Source organism: Lactuca virosa, chromosome 2 (genome assembly GCF_052849685.1).
Source record: "Lactuca virosa cultivar CGN04683 chromosome 2, Lactuca_virosa_CGN04683_v6, whole genome shotgun sequence".
Lineage (NCBI taxonomy): Eukaryota > Viridiplantae > Streptophyta > Magnoliopsida > Asterales > Asteraceae > Lactuca > Lactuca virosa.
In genome coordinates this window covers 140,314,511-140,332,249 of record NC_136427.1, presented here as the reverse complement: position 1 = coordinate 140,332,249, position 17,739 = coordinate 140,314,511, and the positions used below count along the sequence as shown (strand labels likewise).

Genomic DNA, 17,739 nt, shown 5'->3' with positions numbered 1-17,739 from the left:
ATTTGTTGACTAAAATGTGGTTAATTGGTGGGAGTTAACACTATTGTCAAGAATAAGAAAAAGTGTTCAAAGTTGTCATAGTGGCCGAAAAAAATTAGCTAGGATTTTTGTTAATGAAATATACTCAAAACTTTTGTTGAGTTATAGAGAAAAAGAAGTGTCTTCGAGGATTTAAGTCGTGAATCATGTGCTTGAAACAATCATTGACGTTTTTTAGCTTGCAAAGAACATTTGTAAAGGAAGTTTTTTCTCATCTCAAAGGTAAGGTCTATTTTTTGATGTTTTTTTTGTCAAGATTTGAATATATGGGTATAAAGTTTTGTAGATGTTAAAATAATGATTAAAATGTTTAGTATTGGATGTCGTGTACTACTTATGGAAGAAAATTAAAGGTAAGAGAACCCAATATAAAACAGGCATTTTGTTAAAAAAAAAAAAAACAAAAAACCGGCAATTGTTTACACATTTGAGATTTTAGCAGATAATGTTTGTTTTTAAGCCTTAATCTTTAAAAAAGTTCATATATTATGTGCTAATTAACATATATTATCTTAGTGAAACCTCTTTATTTGAAAAATGGTTGTCTTATTGTAATTCTAAGAAATATACTTTCTAACAAGTATTATCTTATTGTAATCTTATTATATTCTCTCTATTTAGCAGTGTTGTAGAAATCAACATTGATTAATCGTTTGGCGGTCTGCAACCGATTACGTTAGGGATGCTGGCGGAAATTGGTCAACATCGATGAAACTTGGGCCAGACGGTCCTCAGTGCTCTTAAGCGGGAAAATTTTAAAGAATTCAAATTTTAAATTTGCAAATATTACACCAAAATTTACAAAATTTTAAAATTTTAAAATTTTAAATATTCAAATTTTCAAATATTATACAAAAGATTTCAAAATTTCAAAATTTTAAATTTTCAAATACTAATTTTATTAAGATATGTTATGTTTTAAAAATAGTTTTATTAGTAATTTAAAGTCTCCGGATAATCCCTGTCAAATCGATTAATCGCATGACCCGGTTAACCGCCAAACTAATGCCTAACGATTTTTACAACCTTGCTATTTAGCTTGATACATTCTCTATATAGAAACACTTGTTTTTTGAACCATTTATAGAGATTTTATTTCTTAAGAAAATAACCATTTTTATAACTTTTTAGTCAAAAAGTATTATCAAACAAAGAATTTGTTAGTTACAGAGAATACAATACAATAAGATTATTAGAAGATAATATTCTCCGCCTTTCTTTATTTAGAAAAAAAAAGCCATGACCCTATTGTAACTAACACATACTATATAAGACTTTTATGAAGATTGCATACTATGTTCTAAGATTAGTTTGAATTCCCCATGTTCTTTCTTCCATTCCCACGCCCATAAAAAAAACAAATAGATAAATAAGATTTCACTACACACAAATCGTTTGTATTGTCCATTAACTCAATCCATCCACCAAAAAATCTCATTGCAAGTCACTCTTTACTTAAAAAAAATAAACATTAAATGTAACAAATATATAACACCAACGTGTTGCCATAATTCCCCTTCCTCACACATTTAATCAAGCTTCACATTAGAATACAAAAGGGTGTCCCTCGTGATTGGCATATTAAACAAAAAGCATATCTGCAAAAAAGCAAACAGATATTACGCTTTTCAACAGAACAAAACAAAACAGTATACTGTGAGACTGAGACTGACACTGATATCAATGGGATAAAAAAAACTTAGAGCTTACCCCCATGAGAGTGGAAACTATAAGAATAATCCCGGTAATCCAAGCTAGGGTTTTTCTAACAACAGCCACTTCTGCAATCTTGGCAAAATCGGGCAAACTCTTTTCCTCTAACCACCGAGGATGTTGTCGGGAGGTCAACTTTATGGTCAACATTGAATCAGATTCTTTAGTAGGTGACCCATTGAAAATAATCACCCCAACAATTTGACCTATAACATGACCAAATATACAACATTATATTATACTATATATATTAAAAGCGAAGTCCTTAGCAATAGTACATTTTCATGTTTTTAGAGTTTTGACACATAAGTATTGTATTGTATAGAAAAGGTCCTTACAAAGTTCTTTTTTTTTTTACAAAACGAGTCCGTATATTTAAGATTTTCATATGTTGACAGGTTTGGCCCCTATGTAGAAAATAATTATACTATATATTAAAAGCAAAGTCCTTAGCAATAGTACCTTTTCATGTTTTTACAGTTTTGCCACATAAGTATTGTATTTTGCAAGATTTAGTCCTTGTAATTGTATTGTATAGAAAAGGTCCTTGCAAAGTTCTTTTTTTTTTACAAAACGAGTCCGTGTATTTAAGATTTTCGTATGTGGACAGGTTTGTCCCCTATGTAGAAAATAAAGTACAAAAATTGAACCTATATTTACAGAAAAGGTCCTTGCAAAGTTCTTTTTTTACAGATTCCGCCCATGTGTTTAAAAATTACAAAAATGGTCCTTACCTTATAGAAAATTTACAGATTACGCCCACGTGAAGCGGGGTGCGGGTATTTTCTAATTGGTGATTAAAGATTGAATATTTTACATATATCTATTAAAATTTTCAATTAATGTTTGTAGTTTGTTTCTTTTTTCACCCTAATAAAGTGGCTAAAAGGGTGATGATGTATGTCTGGATAAAATGTTGTATACATAAAGTCTGTTTCTTTTCTAGACTAGTAAATGACCATTTTACCCTTACATTCAAAAATTAATGTGAAAGAAGTTGGGAGGAAAATAGAAGGGCAAATAGGCGAATTAAAGAAAAGATGACCTTTGTATGTTGTTTGAAGGGAGTTGTAAATCATGGAGATTGAAGTCACCAACAATTCAGCACCTTTATGAACAATATCATCTGTTCCATAGTGTTCTTGAAAAGCCTACAACATTTTAAACTTAAAAATGTAAAGACACAAAAGCAAAAATGTTACAAAAGAATATGATAAAAAAAAAAAAGGGGAAAAGAATATTATTTATAACCTTAAAACCATCAAATTTTCCTTTGATCAATTCTGATGGAGTAAGCTTACTTCCCGCCAAATCTTCATGCAATTGCATTGCCTTTTGAGCATTGTGGAAAAGAGAGACGAGGCTGATTGTAAATTCTCTGTCTGCTTTCTGCAAATGAATGAAACAAGAACAGGGGTATAATCGTCATTTACCACAACGGTAGAAAATCAACAATGTTATAAAGTGATGAGATAGAAAGAATGGAAAATGGAAAAACAACCTTTGACATATGAAGATTGATTTGAACATTGTTTGACAAGGGGATAGTCAACTCTCCGGTCAATGGCTCGGCTGCATTGTTAATGTGTTCTCCACCCAACCAAAGGGCCTGAGTTGATAATCAATGGAAAGGGTAAAAATGTAAAATGACACATGGGAAGATATAGTAGAGTGTAGTATAAGTTGAAACTTACAAAGTTGGTCAAATCTTTTTCGGTTGATTCCATATCTGAAGGTAGGGGTTCATTTAAAGAAACTAGAGACAATTCATCTTCTGCAAATATGTGGATGAAAAGTTTGTCATTTACATAAATAAATTTGTTTATTAGGCTGCATTTATTACACTACACAGTACATGACATGACATAACATGACATGACATGGCAAAATATGACATGACAACACATGATATGACTACACAGTACATGACAAGACACAACATGGCAATACATAACTAGACAGTACATGATATGACATAACATAGAAAAATACGACATGACATGATATGACATGGCAACATATGGCATGATAACACATGACATGATATGGCATTATAAAACATGGCATGATATGACTGGACAGTACATGACATGACATAATATAGAAAAATACGACATGACATGATATGACATGGCAAGATATTGTATGATAACACATGACATGATATGGCATGATAAAACATGGCATGATATGGCATATGATAAAACATGACATGATATGGCATGATAAAACATGACATGATAAGGCATGATAAAACATGACATGATAAGACTGGACAGTACATGACACAACATAACATGGCAAAATATGACATGACATGGCAAGATATGACATGACATGATATGGCATGACAAAACATGGCAAGATATGACCGGACATGACATAACATAGAAAAATATGACATGACATGGCAAAATATGACATAGACATGACAATTCATGACTTGACAAGGGCTACTTTTGATGATAACATGTCCAAGTCCCACCTTTTTTGGGTGGTGCAAAAGATTGTCAGTATAATGAATGCTAAATACAGTACAACTTGTTCTGTGTGTCTTGTCTTGCGTAACAAAAAGTGTCTTACAGATAAAAGGAGGTATTACCTGAAAGTTGAATTTCAGCATTTTCAATAGCCACTTCACTCTTAAGAGCCCTACTGAAAACATCACCATCTGAATTAAGTCCAAGATGCTTATCTGCAAGTAGCATAGCAATATTTAAAAAGATAAATTCCATTTGGAAGTAATTTGGAATATAATAGACACAAATTTAGGCACCTCCTAATCCATTGATCTCTAGCAAGAAAACAGCATGAGGCCTAACAAAGGGGTTGGGTGTAAGTACCTCATTCAACTGGAAGATCAATAAAGAATTATATCAGATTTAAAAGAAGAAATCATGCACTAAGATATTTGAAAAAGTTAAGAAGTAATATTGCCTTTTCTGAGCTTGCAGAAGATAATGTTGAAGGAGGTGCAAAACCAAGCAAGACTGAAATGGCAGCACCTACTTCTGGAAGGGATAATGATTTGGACTGCAAAATCAAGATATGAAAATAAGATTTCTTTTTAATATGAGATTTCAAATTCCAACTATGCAAATAAGATTTCTTTCTTTTTAACATATTGTCTTTTAGTTCAAACATATACATGATAAATATACCAGATAAACTAATAAGCAAGACTTCAATGCTATGGCAACATGTAACAGTTGATCTATTGAAGTAAAAAGTTCCCATTTTATATTCAAGAATCTTTTGTTAGTTACTTTTAGAATTGTTTTACAAGTATATGACGATGTTCTTTCCAACTTTTGCAAATGTAGTTAATGTTGTTTGAACTGTGACTTTTTGATAAAAAAAGTTAAAGAGACAAAGTTAGAACATCATTTGCTAAAGCTTAATCTTAAGAGCAGTGATTATTACCCTTTCAAGTGGCTGCTAATCAATGATTCCAAAATCATGGATACTAGGTTGTTAATAACTTTTATGGTCAAAAGAAATATCAAAAATCTTACTTGTTGCATTGTTGTGAACTTGTATCAGATCAAAATCTGGAGGTTTTATCTTTCAACTTCAATATATGACATAGTATAACAACATATGGCATAATTATGTGATCAATCAAAGTCAATTGCAGTGAACAGGGGTAATTAGAACTAAAACGATCAGCAAACTTGAAGTAAAAATTAAATACGAAGTTACCTACCTCGGATGAGTGAGATTGAAAATAGTGATGAGTTGAGCTATCGAGGAGATAAACTGAACCTGTTCCATCGGCCTATTCGCAAATTAAACAGATATAATTCACCGATCCAAATCGAATTTCGATTAAATTGAAGTATTGAATTAGAACAGAGATCATGTATACGAACCTTAGATTGTAAGCAGAGAATCGATGAAATAATTAGCAAAATCAAAGTCAAGCTTGGAACTCTTATAGAATCCATCGAGAAAGAGAAATCCGATCCACGATTTACAACTGAAACCGAAATGTTTTTTATTAATCGTATTTCAACAAGATGAGGTCGGGAAAAAAGCTTCAGGAAACGCCGTCGTCTTGGACATGTGTTTCATGAAATGCATACAAGTCGTGATAAGTATTGGGTCATTTGTTGGGCCGTTTGGGCCTTCCTCTTGTATAACTTATAGATGCACATAATTTAAATCCAAAACTAATTCTTAAAAAATATTATCGGATAAATTAGGATCCGGATGTTTTCTAATTTTTGTATTGGATTTATATTATATTTGGTTTTAAAATTAAAAAAAAAAAAAAGTAAAAAGGTACGTCAACATAACCATATAAGCCTAGAAACCAAAAATACTAATAGTTTTAATTTTAGATTTGAAATTCGTCGTCTTAATGGAATTAGAGTTTATCTTAACTCATAAAACTCTAGAATTTTGTCTTCAGCAATGTCACCGTCGTCGCGTGATAACCCTTGTGTAAAATCTTCTTCATGGATGCATTCGTTAACACAGGTGCTAAAAATAGTAGAAACACAATTTTGTATCCTTTCAACACCGTGTAAGTAATCTTTCAAACAAACATATACTACTATTCATTCAACGATGAGTAACAACATTCGTTCCGATATTACACCAAAAGAAAATGCAGATTTTAAAACTACCATAGAAGTTTGGAATTTAGTAATAAAACTATCATAGAAGTTTGGGAGGTTATTAAGTTATGAACCATGACTGCTAGAATTGAAAATTATAGTTGTTTTTCTCTCCACAAAACAAAAATATCAAAGATTTAAATTCCTCGACATTAAAGCAGACTAAAAAGTTTTATGTTGTATAATTTTCCTGGAAAAATGACACTGTAGCACATGAAAGTTTTGGTATTTGTCTAATTTGGTCACTAAAGTTTTTTTTTGTACATTAGACCACTAAATTCCATTTTTACTTTTTAATTACACCATTATTCAAAAAATTAGACGGTTTACCGGTTCCAATGCTTATGTGGTTGGGTGATGTGTCCAAAAGCTTACGTGTAACACGTATGTGGGATCCTGATGTGTCGAAGAAGCTGACTCGTCCAACAACCCTTATTAATTGAAACCCTGAATCGGACCATTATTCAAATGTTACTTACCCTTTTGTGAAAAGTCAAATCCTCTCCATCGACTCTTGCCATCCTCAAGAACAATGTCTTCCACCTCGTCCACTTCAAGGAATTAGCTACAAGTGACTCGTTTTTAAGTGTGAGAAGGGGTAAAGCTTTGTAATTGCGACGTTCCAGCTAAAGAACGAATGTGTTGGAAGATAACAAACCCTGGGAGGCGTTTCTGAAATTGTAAAAACAGTTTGGTAGGTCCCGATAATCCTAATCATGCTACCTTCGTATTTTAGGGTTTGACTGTGGTGTTTCTTCGTGTAAAGCCGATCATGCTAGATTTGTATTTCGAAAAAAAAAACCCTAATTTTATTTTCTTCTTGAGGAATCTTTGTGATCGTGAATCAAATCCATTTCGTTAATACATGAAAGGCAGCTGATTTCCTTAATCTTTATTTACTATCTAAATCAAAGCATTTTTATTTTTTAATGGATTGGCTATTTACAGACTAGGTTTAAGAAATGTAACTTCATTGAATGGAAAGACGATGAACACGAAGAAGGGTACTACAAAAATCTTCTATATTCTTTGAAGCGGAAACTGGATGCTAAAGAGGATCTGTCTGAGATGCACAATTTGAGGACAAGGATTGTTGGAGTGGAGTTCTTGCTGTCATAGGAGAAGTGTAAGGTGGCAAAGAGTGATAAAGATGTTTCTAATTCAAGGAAGGCTATAGGCAGGTACAGGATGATAGTTGCATTGTTGTTTGCTGGCTTGGTCTTTTGTGTTTTGAAGTTAGGGAGTGATTGTAGTTAGTTAGGGGGTTGGTGTAAGCTTTTGTATGTTTTTGTAAAGGCAGACTAGAAAACTCCGTAATGATTGACATTTTGTATGTTTGGAAGCTGCTTTTAGTTAGAATTTGGGGGTGTCAACCTTGGTATGTTGATGTTGTAAGCTGATAAGTCCCTAATGAAAGGGCATTTTATAACTATTGTAAAGCCATATTGAAAGTCCCAATGGTAGGGCATTTTGTATAATCAGATGTTGGAAATGTTTATGTTATTGAAACATGCATGACTTGTTTTCCTTTTATTATATATAATTAAATTGGTTACAGTGCATGGTATTATATTGGGAATAAAGTAGAAAGTGGTCCATGTGAAAGTACACTATGTATGGGGACCATTTTCAGTTAATAGTCAGTGGATGTTTTTATAATGGAAAAATGGGACCTTTTAACCCATTAAAGGAACCATATGCGGGACCATATAACACATTCACATGTATGCACATTATTCCAAATTTTTCCATGTAGAAATATACAAAGCCATATGTGATGACTTTACTTAAAAAGGCAACATACTTTCATAAGTGACCAAGATATCCTTTCATGTAATTAGTTTACTTAAAAAGGCAACATACTTTCATAAGTGACCAAAATACCCTTTTATGTCATGAGTTTACTTAAAAAGGCAACATACATTCATAAGTGACCAAAATATCCTTTTATGTAATGAGTTTACTTAAAAAGGCAACATACATTCATAAATGACCAAAATACCCTTTTATGTCATGAGTTTACTTAAAAAGGCAACATACATTCATAAATGACCAAAATACCCTTTTATGTCATTAATTTACATACAAAATGCAATATACTTTAAAACTTCACTCCAAACTTTACCAAACTACCCTTTTCTGTCCTTAATTTACTAATAACACAACATGGAATAAAAATGACCAATATAACCTTTTCACATCACATGTACATAATGCCACACCCCCGAACCGGGACGGCGAAAACGTCCGGGGACGGATGACTTCATGTACAGTATCATAACAATTGAATATGAATGAAACATAGCAACCAAACATCATACATTGGAAATACACACTTACATAGTTTACATATTGAACTTGTTCATCAGTTACATAAAAGTAAGATAAGTAAAATTTCTTGAAGTCGCACTACTTGATCTCATAGTCGAGCTTATTACCTGCTACTGGGTCCCTGAGAATACAAGTCGTTTTGAAAAAGCGTCAACTAAAAAGTTTGTGAGTTCATAAGCATTTTTGTATAAAATGGTTTTGTACTTGTTTAGAATAGTTCTCTTAGTTCTTTTAGAAAATCCGATATTTCTTATGAAAATGATTTGTAAGTCTCGTTCCCAAACTATGAATATATGCATGCATGTCCTTTGTTATCTTTTGTTTGTAAAAGTAAAACGAATATTCCCAGAAAATCCGATATTTTCTAAAAATAAATGGTTTGAAATATTTGTGTCCGGTCTTATATTAATGCATGTGTGTTAATATTTGCGAAAATAGAAAGAGAATGATCCCAGACAACCCGATGGTGTCTGCGTAAGAGAATGCTGGAATCTCAACCCCCGTGGTTGAGTACCAGCGCGTATAGGTTACCGTTTTATCCAAAAAGAAGGTTTCCCCCGTAAATTTTATAACGTTAATTCCTCTAAGTGAGCCGCTATAATCATACTTGATAATGACAATTTCGCCTGTCATGACGTCTTTGGGACGCCGACAGAATAAGGTACGGTTTGTCACCCTAGACTGGCCTAGTCTAACTGTAGCGAACAGCTCAGCTGTGGGGCGTCACCCCCGTATAGATCTATACACAAACTCACACTCTCCCTCCAAGAGACTCTGGTTATAACTACAGGCTACGGTCGTACACTCAATAGGTGTCAACCGACACGTCTCACTAGATCCTTAATCAAATTTACGCGGAAAAAGAAAGAGGATCATATAAGGTATATTCCAGGAGCAATAAACATGTAAGTGAACAACTAAGGCCCACTAAGCATGTAAAGTATTTCTAGGCTCAAAAGGAATGAGATTATATATATATCCCGGGCTCAATATACATGTAAAAGGACAACTAAAGCCCACTAAACACGTAAAAGGACGCTAAGGCCCACTAAACGTGTAAAAGGACACTAATGCCCACTAAACATGCAAAAGGACACTGAGGCCCACTAAGCATGTAAAAGGACACTAAAGCCCACTAAACATGTATATTATATCCAGGCCCAATAAGAACGTAAATAAATATATATATATATATATATATATATATATATATATATATATATATATATATATATATATATATATATTAAGTAAATATAAGTTAACATGTCTAGATGTTTTAAAAGTATATATAAGTTATACAAACTTGCATCTAAAACATGTATAAGAGCTTTTAGCATGATAAAAAAATTTCTTGTTTTTAACCTTTCTGTCCCTCTTTTTAGAAAAAAAATTATAGAAAAATCATCGTAAGCCGAAATTTGGATCCGTAAACTCTGAGGGTTTGGAAAAGGAGTCTACTTTACTCATAATTTTTATTAAGATTTTTAATGGCCTCAAAGCAGTGTGAAAATGTTCATCTTCACAGACTGGTCCGAAATCATTCCTAAAATGATAGGCAGTTTTGTAAAAATCGCCAAAACTTGTGGAAAAATCGTATGAATGCGTGAGAGTAGTCATTTTAAAGGTATAAACCTGAACGTTTTGCATGTAAAACATTTTTGAAAAATATTACCATCAAGGTGATCAAAACAGTCCGTAATTAGACCAAAACATTCCTGTTAAAAGCTGATTTTTGAGTTTAGGTTATAGAAGTTTGAACACAACACTTGTTTTTGCTATTTAGAGTGTATAATCTCAGATCTACAAGTTTTCATGTAATATATAAGACAATCATACTTTTCTCATGGTTTTTATGAAGATCTAAGTGATAAACTTCATGTTCAAGTAAAGATCCAAAAGTTAAACACTTAACATAGTGGTACATGCAAATATCCAACGGTTAAACGAGAGTTGACTTATATTCTCCCCCGAAAACATGAAAAATACGAAAGATATGGGGGTATGAAGCTCACATTGGGGTTTTTGAGATGTAGATGAAGATGAAGATGAAACTTTGAACCTAGCTTGAGTTCTTGATGAGTTTTGTGTAGTTTTGGTGTTCAAGTTATAATCTTTGATGAGAACTCTTGGATGAGTGGATGAACTTCCATGGAGGTGATGTTATCCAAAGATTAGAGTAAGATTGAATACTTTAACTCCTTTGAAGCTTGGAGTTACTCTTGAGAGAGAATGGAAATGGACAGAAGGTAAAATGATAAGAGATGGTGGGGCTTTTTGGAAGGAAATCATCCAAATATAGGGAGTAGGAATTTGATGTGATATTTACTTGGGAATCCGTTGGTTAACTTCATGGATATATGTTGAATATTAAAATGTATGGGAAAATGGGAAGTAGCATCAAATCAGCAAAGTCAACACTTTTATCCTTGTCTTATTCATATCAATGATTTAAAATAATACCTTTACAAATATTAAATATTATTTTATGTAAATATGTTTTAAATATTCTAAGTTATGAAAAACACGAGTTTGGGGGGATTTCCGACGTCAAAATATCTTAAAATGACGAAATGGTTCGAGATGGTCTAAAATCCAGAGTCAAATGGTGAATTCTGGAGTCAATCTTCAAATTTCGGAGTCAAACCATAAGTTCCGAAGTCTCTTTTCAGGTTCCGGAGTCGCACAGCAGCTTCCGAAATTGAGGCACTACTAGAATATAGGCCTTTAATGACGCGCAAACAATGACACACAGTGATTTACGATACGCAAAAGCGTATGCCCTAAAAATAATGTCATCTCTTCTAAAATTTGAAGGATTTAGGACGCGCATTTTTGCGTGCCCTTAAAATTAGTGTCAGAACAAAAAAAAAACACGGAGGGCACTCAGCATAAAAGGCGTGTCGTCTAATCATGTCGCTTTATAATTTTTAAAATGAACGCGCGTTTGGAATATTTTTCTTATCCAAAAAATCACAGGGACCATTTTCTAGGGTTTTGTCAATGAGGGCTCTCTACCACGTTCTACATCAACTCTCCTCCTGAAACCTTCAACAACATTCTCTACCTCGAATCACCTCCTGCCGGCGACCTCGACTCATCTTTTTCTGCATGCCAACTTCTTACATTCCCATGGTCCGCCAATCAGATCTGATTTATAAAGGCTCGGGGCTCCGACATGAGTTCTTCCCTTTTTGTTGTATCTTAACAAATTATATCCCTATTATCAAGCCATGTTAGAATCCTAATTCCAGAAGAATCTGATTGGTTCTTCTTGTTTCATCAAAATCGGAGCAGAGCAGATGATGTCCGATGGAGGGAGTGGATCCCATTACGTCCAAATGCAATCGGAGCCGTCGAGGTTGTCATCGTTCTTCTCGTTTCATCAAAATATGCCTGAGGGAACTCGAATTTTCAATGAGTTGCCCAAGGCCACAATTGTACAAGTCTCTCATCCAGACACCGGTGATATCAGTCCCATGTTTCTTTCTTACACTATTGACTTCCAGTAAAAATAGGTATTTTTCTTTAAATCGCAGACTGTTTCTGGATTATCATGTGTTTGGTTTAATTTATTGGCGATTTATCAGATGCAGTACATATGAAAGGGAAAGAGATGTATCTGAGGACAACATGAAAAGTGTACTCACTATAGCTGCAACTGCTTTCATACTCTCATTTGCTACAAAGGAAAATGTCGAGGTTTATTTTTTCTGAAGCATCATAAGACAGCTACAAATCATGTTTTATGTTGATTGTCTTTTTTATTATTGCAGATCCGAGTTATATGCTGAGCTTATGTTTGTCTTTACTCATTGCAGGAGAGTACTACTTTTCTTATGCATCTTATTTCAGCTGATTGGATGAAAGCTAATGGGCTGAAATATCTCTTTCCCTATTTGCACAATGTTGGTATACAGACCAGAGAAGAGTTTTTTTTTTCTCAATTTGATTTGTAGAAGTTTTTTCTGTGAAATGAAACAGTTTTCTATAAAGCCCTTTTGATTTTACTAACACGTGATCTGTTTGATATTTGTTTTTCTAGGAAAGATGGTTGTGATATGTCGTTCATTTCCATACCAATACTTATGTCTGGATTAAAGCTTGCCTTCATACTATGTCGTGAGGTTCCCGTAATCTTTCAGAAGGTTAACAACTATTCCACCCTTCCATTGTCTTCATTTCTTCTTGAAATTTAGATTAAATGAAGCTTCTTAGATATTAATGATTGTGATACTTATAGAATCTTATGATGTTCATGAATAAGTATATTTTACTAGGTGTCATGGGATTAGAGAAAGAGTTGTTAAAATTCAATGGTTTGACTCTACATTCTAAATAGTTAATGATGCCACAGGTGTCACGGTTGCTTGCTGTTTTGTATACACTTTCTCCTTCAAAAAAGGCCTTTTCAATGTTGTCGACTTCAAGCAATGTTGTATCTGAAAGCCAGTGTGCATCGTATTTTCATCAGGTGTCAATTGGATCTCATGTTAATCACCAGTTGTTTTCTTGTATTGGGAACCACAACACTACGGATGTTGACGTAAGTTTTTTCTTTCATTTTAATGCCATTGCTAGATAATCTTTTATATGTTTGTGCTTTGTCTTTCTTATTACATGTCATTCATCTATGGATTGGTGCCCTGTCTCTACTCTCTAGCTAAATTCTTTTAATTGGATTGGATATGAAAGCCTTCTATTTAAGTTGTGTTATTTATTCTTTCTTTTAAAGAGTCAAAATGCATCCTTCCATTGTTCTTATTTTGGAATACCGTTATGCTATTATCGTTTCTATTCTTTATTATAAATGGATTTAATAGGCAACCATTTTTAATTATTATTCTATTTTTAATTATTTTCTCATTTTCTCAGAGATGTGGAGAATCTATGGTTTGGCCCTTCTTGGAAGCACTTGCTTTTGGGTGAATGTTTAGAAAACAAGCACCTTGAATCTGTACAAAAGAAATTGAAGAAGGATTTGAAACGGGTGTGTAAAGTTGATGCATATGAAAGCATTATCAAACTTATAATCGGATGTGTTGGGCAAGAAGAATGGATATAAGAATTAATTATGAAGAAAGGATGCTATGTTAATGTTGATGAAGATGGAAGTTGTATGGCATATAATTCTAGCAAGCAAGGAAAAAACAAAAGCGACAATCTATCCAAGCTGATATTAAATGCAATCCATGAAATTGAGGAGGAAATGGCAAATGTTGTAGTAGATAGAGGACCTGTTATATTGGTTCTGGACTTTGACATCCAGGTAGGTATAGAATATCTCTTGGTTTCTTTTTATTTTCATCTTCATAGTTCATATATAATAATAATAATGAGGTTGTTTTGTTTTTTTTTTCAGATACTACCATGGGAAAACCTGCCTGTTCTAAGAAAGCATGAGGTCTACTGCATGCCTTCTGTTGCCAGTATATCTTCCACATTTGAAAGACGTTGCAAATTTCAGGAAAAGGAAAAAGATTCTTGTGCAGTCTTCCCAGCACAGAAGCTGCATTTTTTTTTTACTTTTTTTTTCTACTACCTACATTACATATAATCTTAAAAATTATTTATTTATTTTGAAAATAGGTTTAAGCTTATTCTGCAGCCTATAGCTGGTGTATGCATTATAAAGGAACAACGGGAACTTGTTGACTTTGACTCTTTTTTCACTCACACAATTTGCCATGAGTGTTGTCATGGGATAGGACCACATACAATAACACTTCCAGATGGTCAAAAGTCAACTGTGAGATTGGTGGTTTTTTTTTTCATTTCAAATTTAATAATCTTTATAAAATTATAATCGCTTTATATGAATCGACAAACACGAGCTACAAGAACTACATTCAGCTTTGGAAGAAGCTAAAGCGGACATTGTTGGTCTGTGGGCCCTAAAATTTCTTATAGATAAGGTCAGTGGTATCTTGATATATATTTTTTAATTAAAATATTAATTTGTGTAAAGTAAATTTGAAGATAACGAAAAGTTGACCATATTTTTGGGTTGGTTGACCAGGATGAGCTTCCAAAGAGCCTAGTCAAGTCAATGTACGTGTCTTACCTTGCAGGTTGCTTCCGGTCTGTACGTTTCGGGTTAGAGGAAGCTCATGGGTACTCCACTCGATATATTTATATATTAATCTGATTAAAAATGTTTTTTTAATTATTATTTTGAAAATTTGTTATCAGAAAAGGTCAAGCACTACAATTCAACTGGTTATTTGAGAAAGGGGCATTTGTTTTACATCCTGATGAAACATTTGTTTGTTGACTTTGATAAGGTAGTGTGGTTGTTTTATCATTTATAACTTATAGATCAAGTTCCTATTGGGATGATAATTATCATTTGTTTTACTGGTTTGATAAATGATAGATTGAAGATGTAGTTGAGGGGTTAAGTAGGGTTATACTAACAACACACGGAAAAGGGGACAAATATGATGCGCGACAACTTCTTACAAAATATTGTGTCATGACACAGCCTTTAAAACTTGCTTTGAAAAAACTAGAAATGGTTCAGGTAAATTACTTACATGTATTTACTATTATTTAGTAATATATAACTTTAATTATCCCTTATATTTACTCCTTATTTTATTTTGATTTGTATTTTTCAGGTTCCAGTGGATATAATACCGGACTTCCCAGTTGCTGATAAATTGCTACTAAGAGAAGTCATAAATGCTTTTTTTTTTTAAATTTTGTTGTTACTTGTACTTACTTGTTGAAACCAACTTTTTGGCCAAAAGATAAAGTCAATTGACTAGTTCTCATTTGAAAGATCCATTAGATGCCTACTATTTGCTCAATCCAGATGGTGACCTTCCCAACACAGAAGCTGCATTTAAGAATTTGTTTAAAGATCAAAATCTCAAGGTATAACTATTTGTTTTATTATTTTGTTGAATTCGAGAGATAGGAAAAAAACTTAACCGCTTTGGTAAGGCATTGATTGATGCATGGATAACAACAAGAAGAAGATCAAGAAATTGTTCGGTGAACATAAATGACGAAGATAAAAGAAAATGAAAAGGAGGGAAGCAGAGAAAAGGAAAGAAATCTTGTTGTACAAACAGAGGACCAAGGATCGGGTCATTCATGGGACAGGCCCGACAAGTGTGCACCCTTCCCTTTTTAACCGGAGCTTCACCTGTATGTTATGGTGAAGCCCTGCCAATGATATGCCCAACTCTCGGAAGACAACATTCCATGTTAGATAGAGCAAAGACAGTAATGCAGGAATACTTGAATCATATTCTTGGAAACTTTTTATATTTATCAATATGTCTTTCTGTAGCAATCTAATATTGTGCATTATTTTCTTTTTTGAAGGGACATCCAAATGGAGTTACACATGAGAAGAATGGAAATAAGCGGCCCCACGAGGAAGACAGGTCATCAAAACATTCTTTTTGTATTAAGTTAAAATATAGAAACACTCAGATATAAATATATAAGCTTTCCAGATTAAGTCTTGTTTTTGTTAAGTAAACAAGAAACATAAACTAAAAGGTCTATATTTTGTTTCTTGATTGGTTTGATGCAGCAGCTTCTTTAGCTGGTTCAGTGGGACCCAATGTGAAGATGACATGGACGAAATTCAAGATGGAGTATGTTCAGATTATATATTCTTTTAATTAATCATAAAAAACAAGCCTCTTTTTATTGTTTGCTTGAATAAAACCTTTCTTAAAACCTTTTCTTTTTCTTTTTTTTTTCTAAAATCCACCTGTTATATGAGAATATTCCTTCATTATTGTGTTACTGATTTTGTTTTTGAAAATTCTTTTTTTAAAGGATGCTGATGAAGAGGACTTTGGTGATGAGGATGATGAAGAGGTAAACAATTATAACAACCCTTTTATTTTATTTTATTTTATTTTATTTCACTGACATTATTTAATATAATATTTTTATCAGGACATTGGCACAGATGACTCTGAAGAAGATGAAGAGTGAATGATTGAAAGTTTTTAAAGGGGGTGAGTGGGTAGATTTATAATTAATTATGTAAAAAAAATATAGGCGGGTTGGTATACAGGTTATACAATGGATATATCCAACTTCATCAACGAATTCTTTGATAAGTTAATGGAAAAATAAAAAGATCTAGGAAGTCACGCCATTCAAGTTGCTTGTATATGGTGATCTCATCTTTTGGTAATATTTACATAATCCCAGGTTGATTCCTTAAAGAACAATCAACATTCATAGTTTTTAATGATCTGAAAGTAACAGCTTCTCATAAATAGCTACAATTTCAAACTTCAATGCACCTGGTGTCCCTATTGCTGATATGGAGTTTCTTGACCTCTGCGCTGGTGAACAAGAGGTAATTAAGCTAGATTTGGCCAATTAATTTAATTTAAACACTTTGCATGACACCATTTGCTTTGATTATGTAGGCACTTTTACTTCTCAAGGTATTTCTAATGTCAACATCTGCTTTAACTGATTGGCTAAGTGTATTTCTATATAGGAAGAAACCAAAGGTAAATCATAACTTGACTCCCTTACAATTTATTTTAGGAAAAATACATCTACTACATTTGTTGATAATGAGCAACATTTGTAATTTAGTATTTATGACTTGTGAAGTTGGTTATAAATTTTTGGTGGTTGATTGAACAATTTTCAAGTAGCTGATTCTGGGCATGAATATGTGGAATGTGTTAGGTACAAGCTTGTAGAAGAAGAGTTGACACTGGTTGATGCATCTTCAAGTCGTGAGGTTGCAAGGCTTAAAGCTCCATGGAGATTGTCAAAGAAGAAATTACTCACGGGTTCCTTTTAATGTACATGTTTTGTTTTTCTATAATAAATATTAAGCAATATTAGCAATGTATTTCATTTACTTACTATTGTAATGATTATTTGTATTTGACATATTAGTGCAATGAATTATCTTTCTTATTTATTGTATTTTATTTTGTAATATGAGACTTCTAATGTGATATTTAATTTGAAAAGACTAAATCTATCAAAATATATAATTTTTAAAACATTTAAAATTATGACACGCAAAAATGTG

At 32.8% G+C, this 17,739-nt stretch overlaps 1 protein-coding gene and 1 pseudogene across 1 annotated transcript; one reads left to right on the top strand and one right to left on the bottom strand.

The window, feature by feature from the left end:
- Positions 1-1,388: 1,388 nt before the first annotated feature.
- LOC145159539 (uncharacterized) lies at positions 1,389-5,784 on the bottom strand. Its single transcript, XM_079078546.1, has 11 exons — positions 5,625-5,784; positions 5,459-5,530; positions 4,690-4,785; positions 4,529-4,604; positions 4,355-4,447; positions 3,447-3,526; positions 3,254-3,361; positions 3,004-3,141; positions 2,798-2,903; positions 1,750-1,958; positions 1,389-1,637 (listed from the first exon to the last, which is right to left on the bottom strand). Exons 1-11 carry the CDS (start codon positions 5,697-5,699, stop codon positions 1,569-1,571), a joined length of 1,122 nt encoding a protein of 373 aa, XP_078934672.1. The 5' UTR covers positions 5,700-5,784; the 3' UTR covers positions 1,389-1,568.
- A 7,995-nt stretch (positions 5,785-13,779) lies between these two features.
- Positions 13,780-15,406, top strand: LOC145157815 (nudix hydrolase 3-like; annotated as a pseudogene).
- Positions 15,407-17,739: the final 2,333 nt, after the last annotated feature.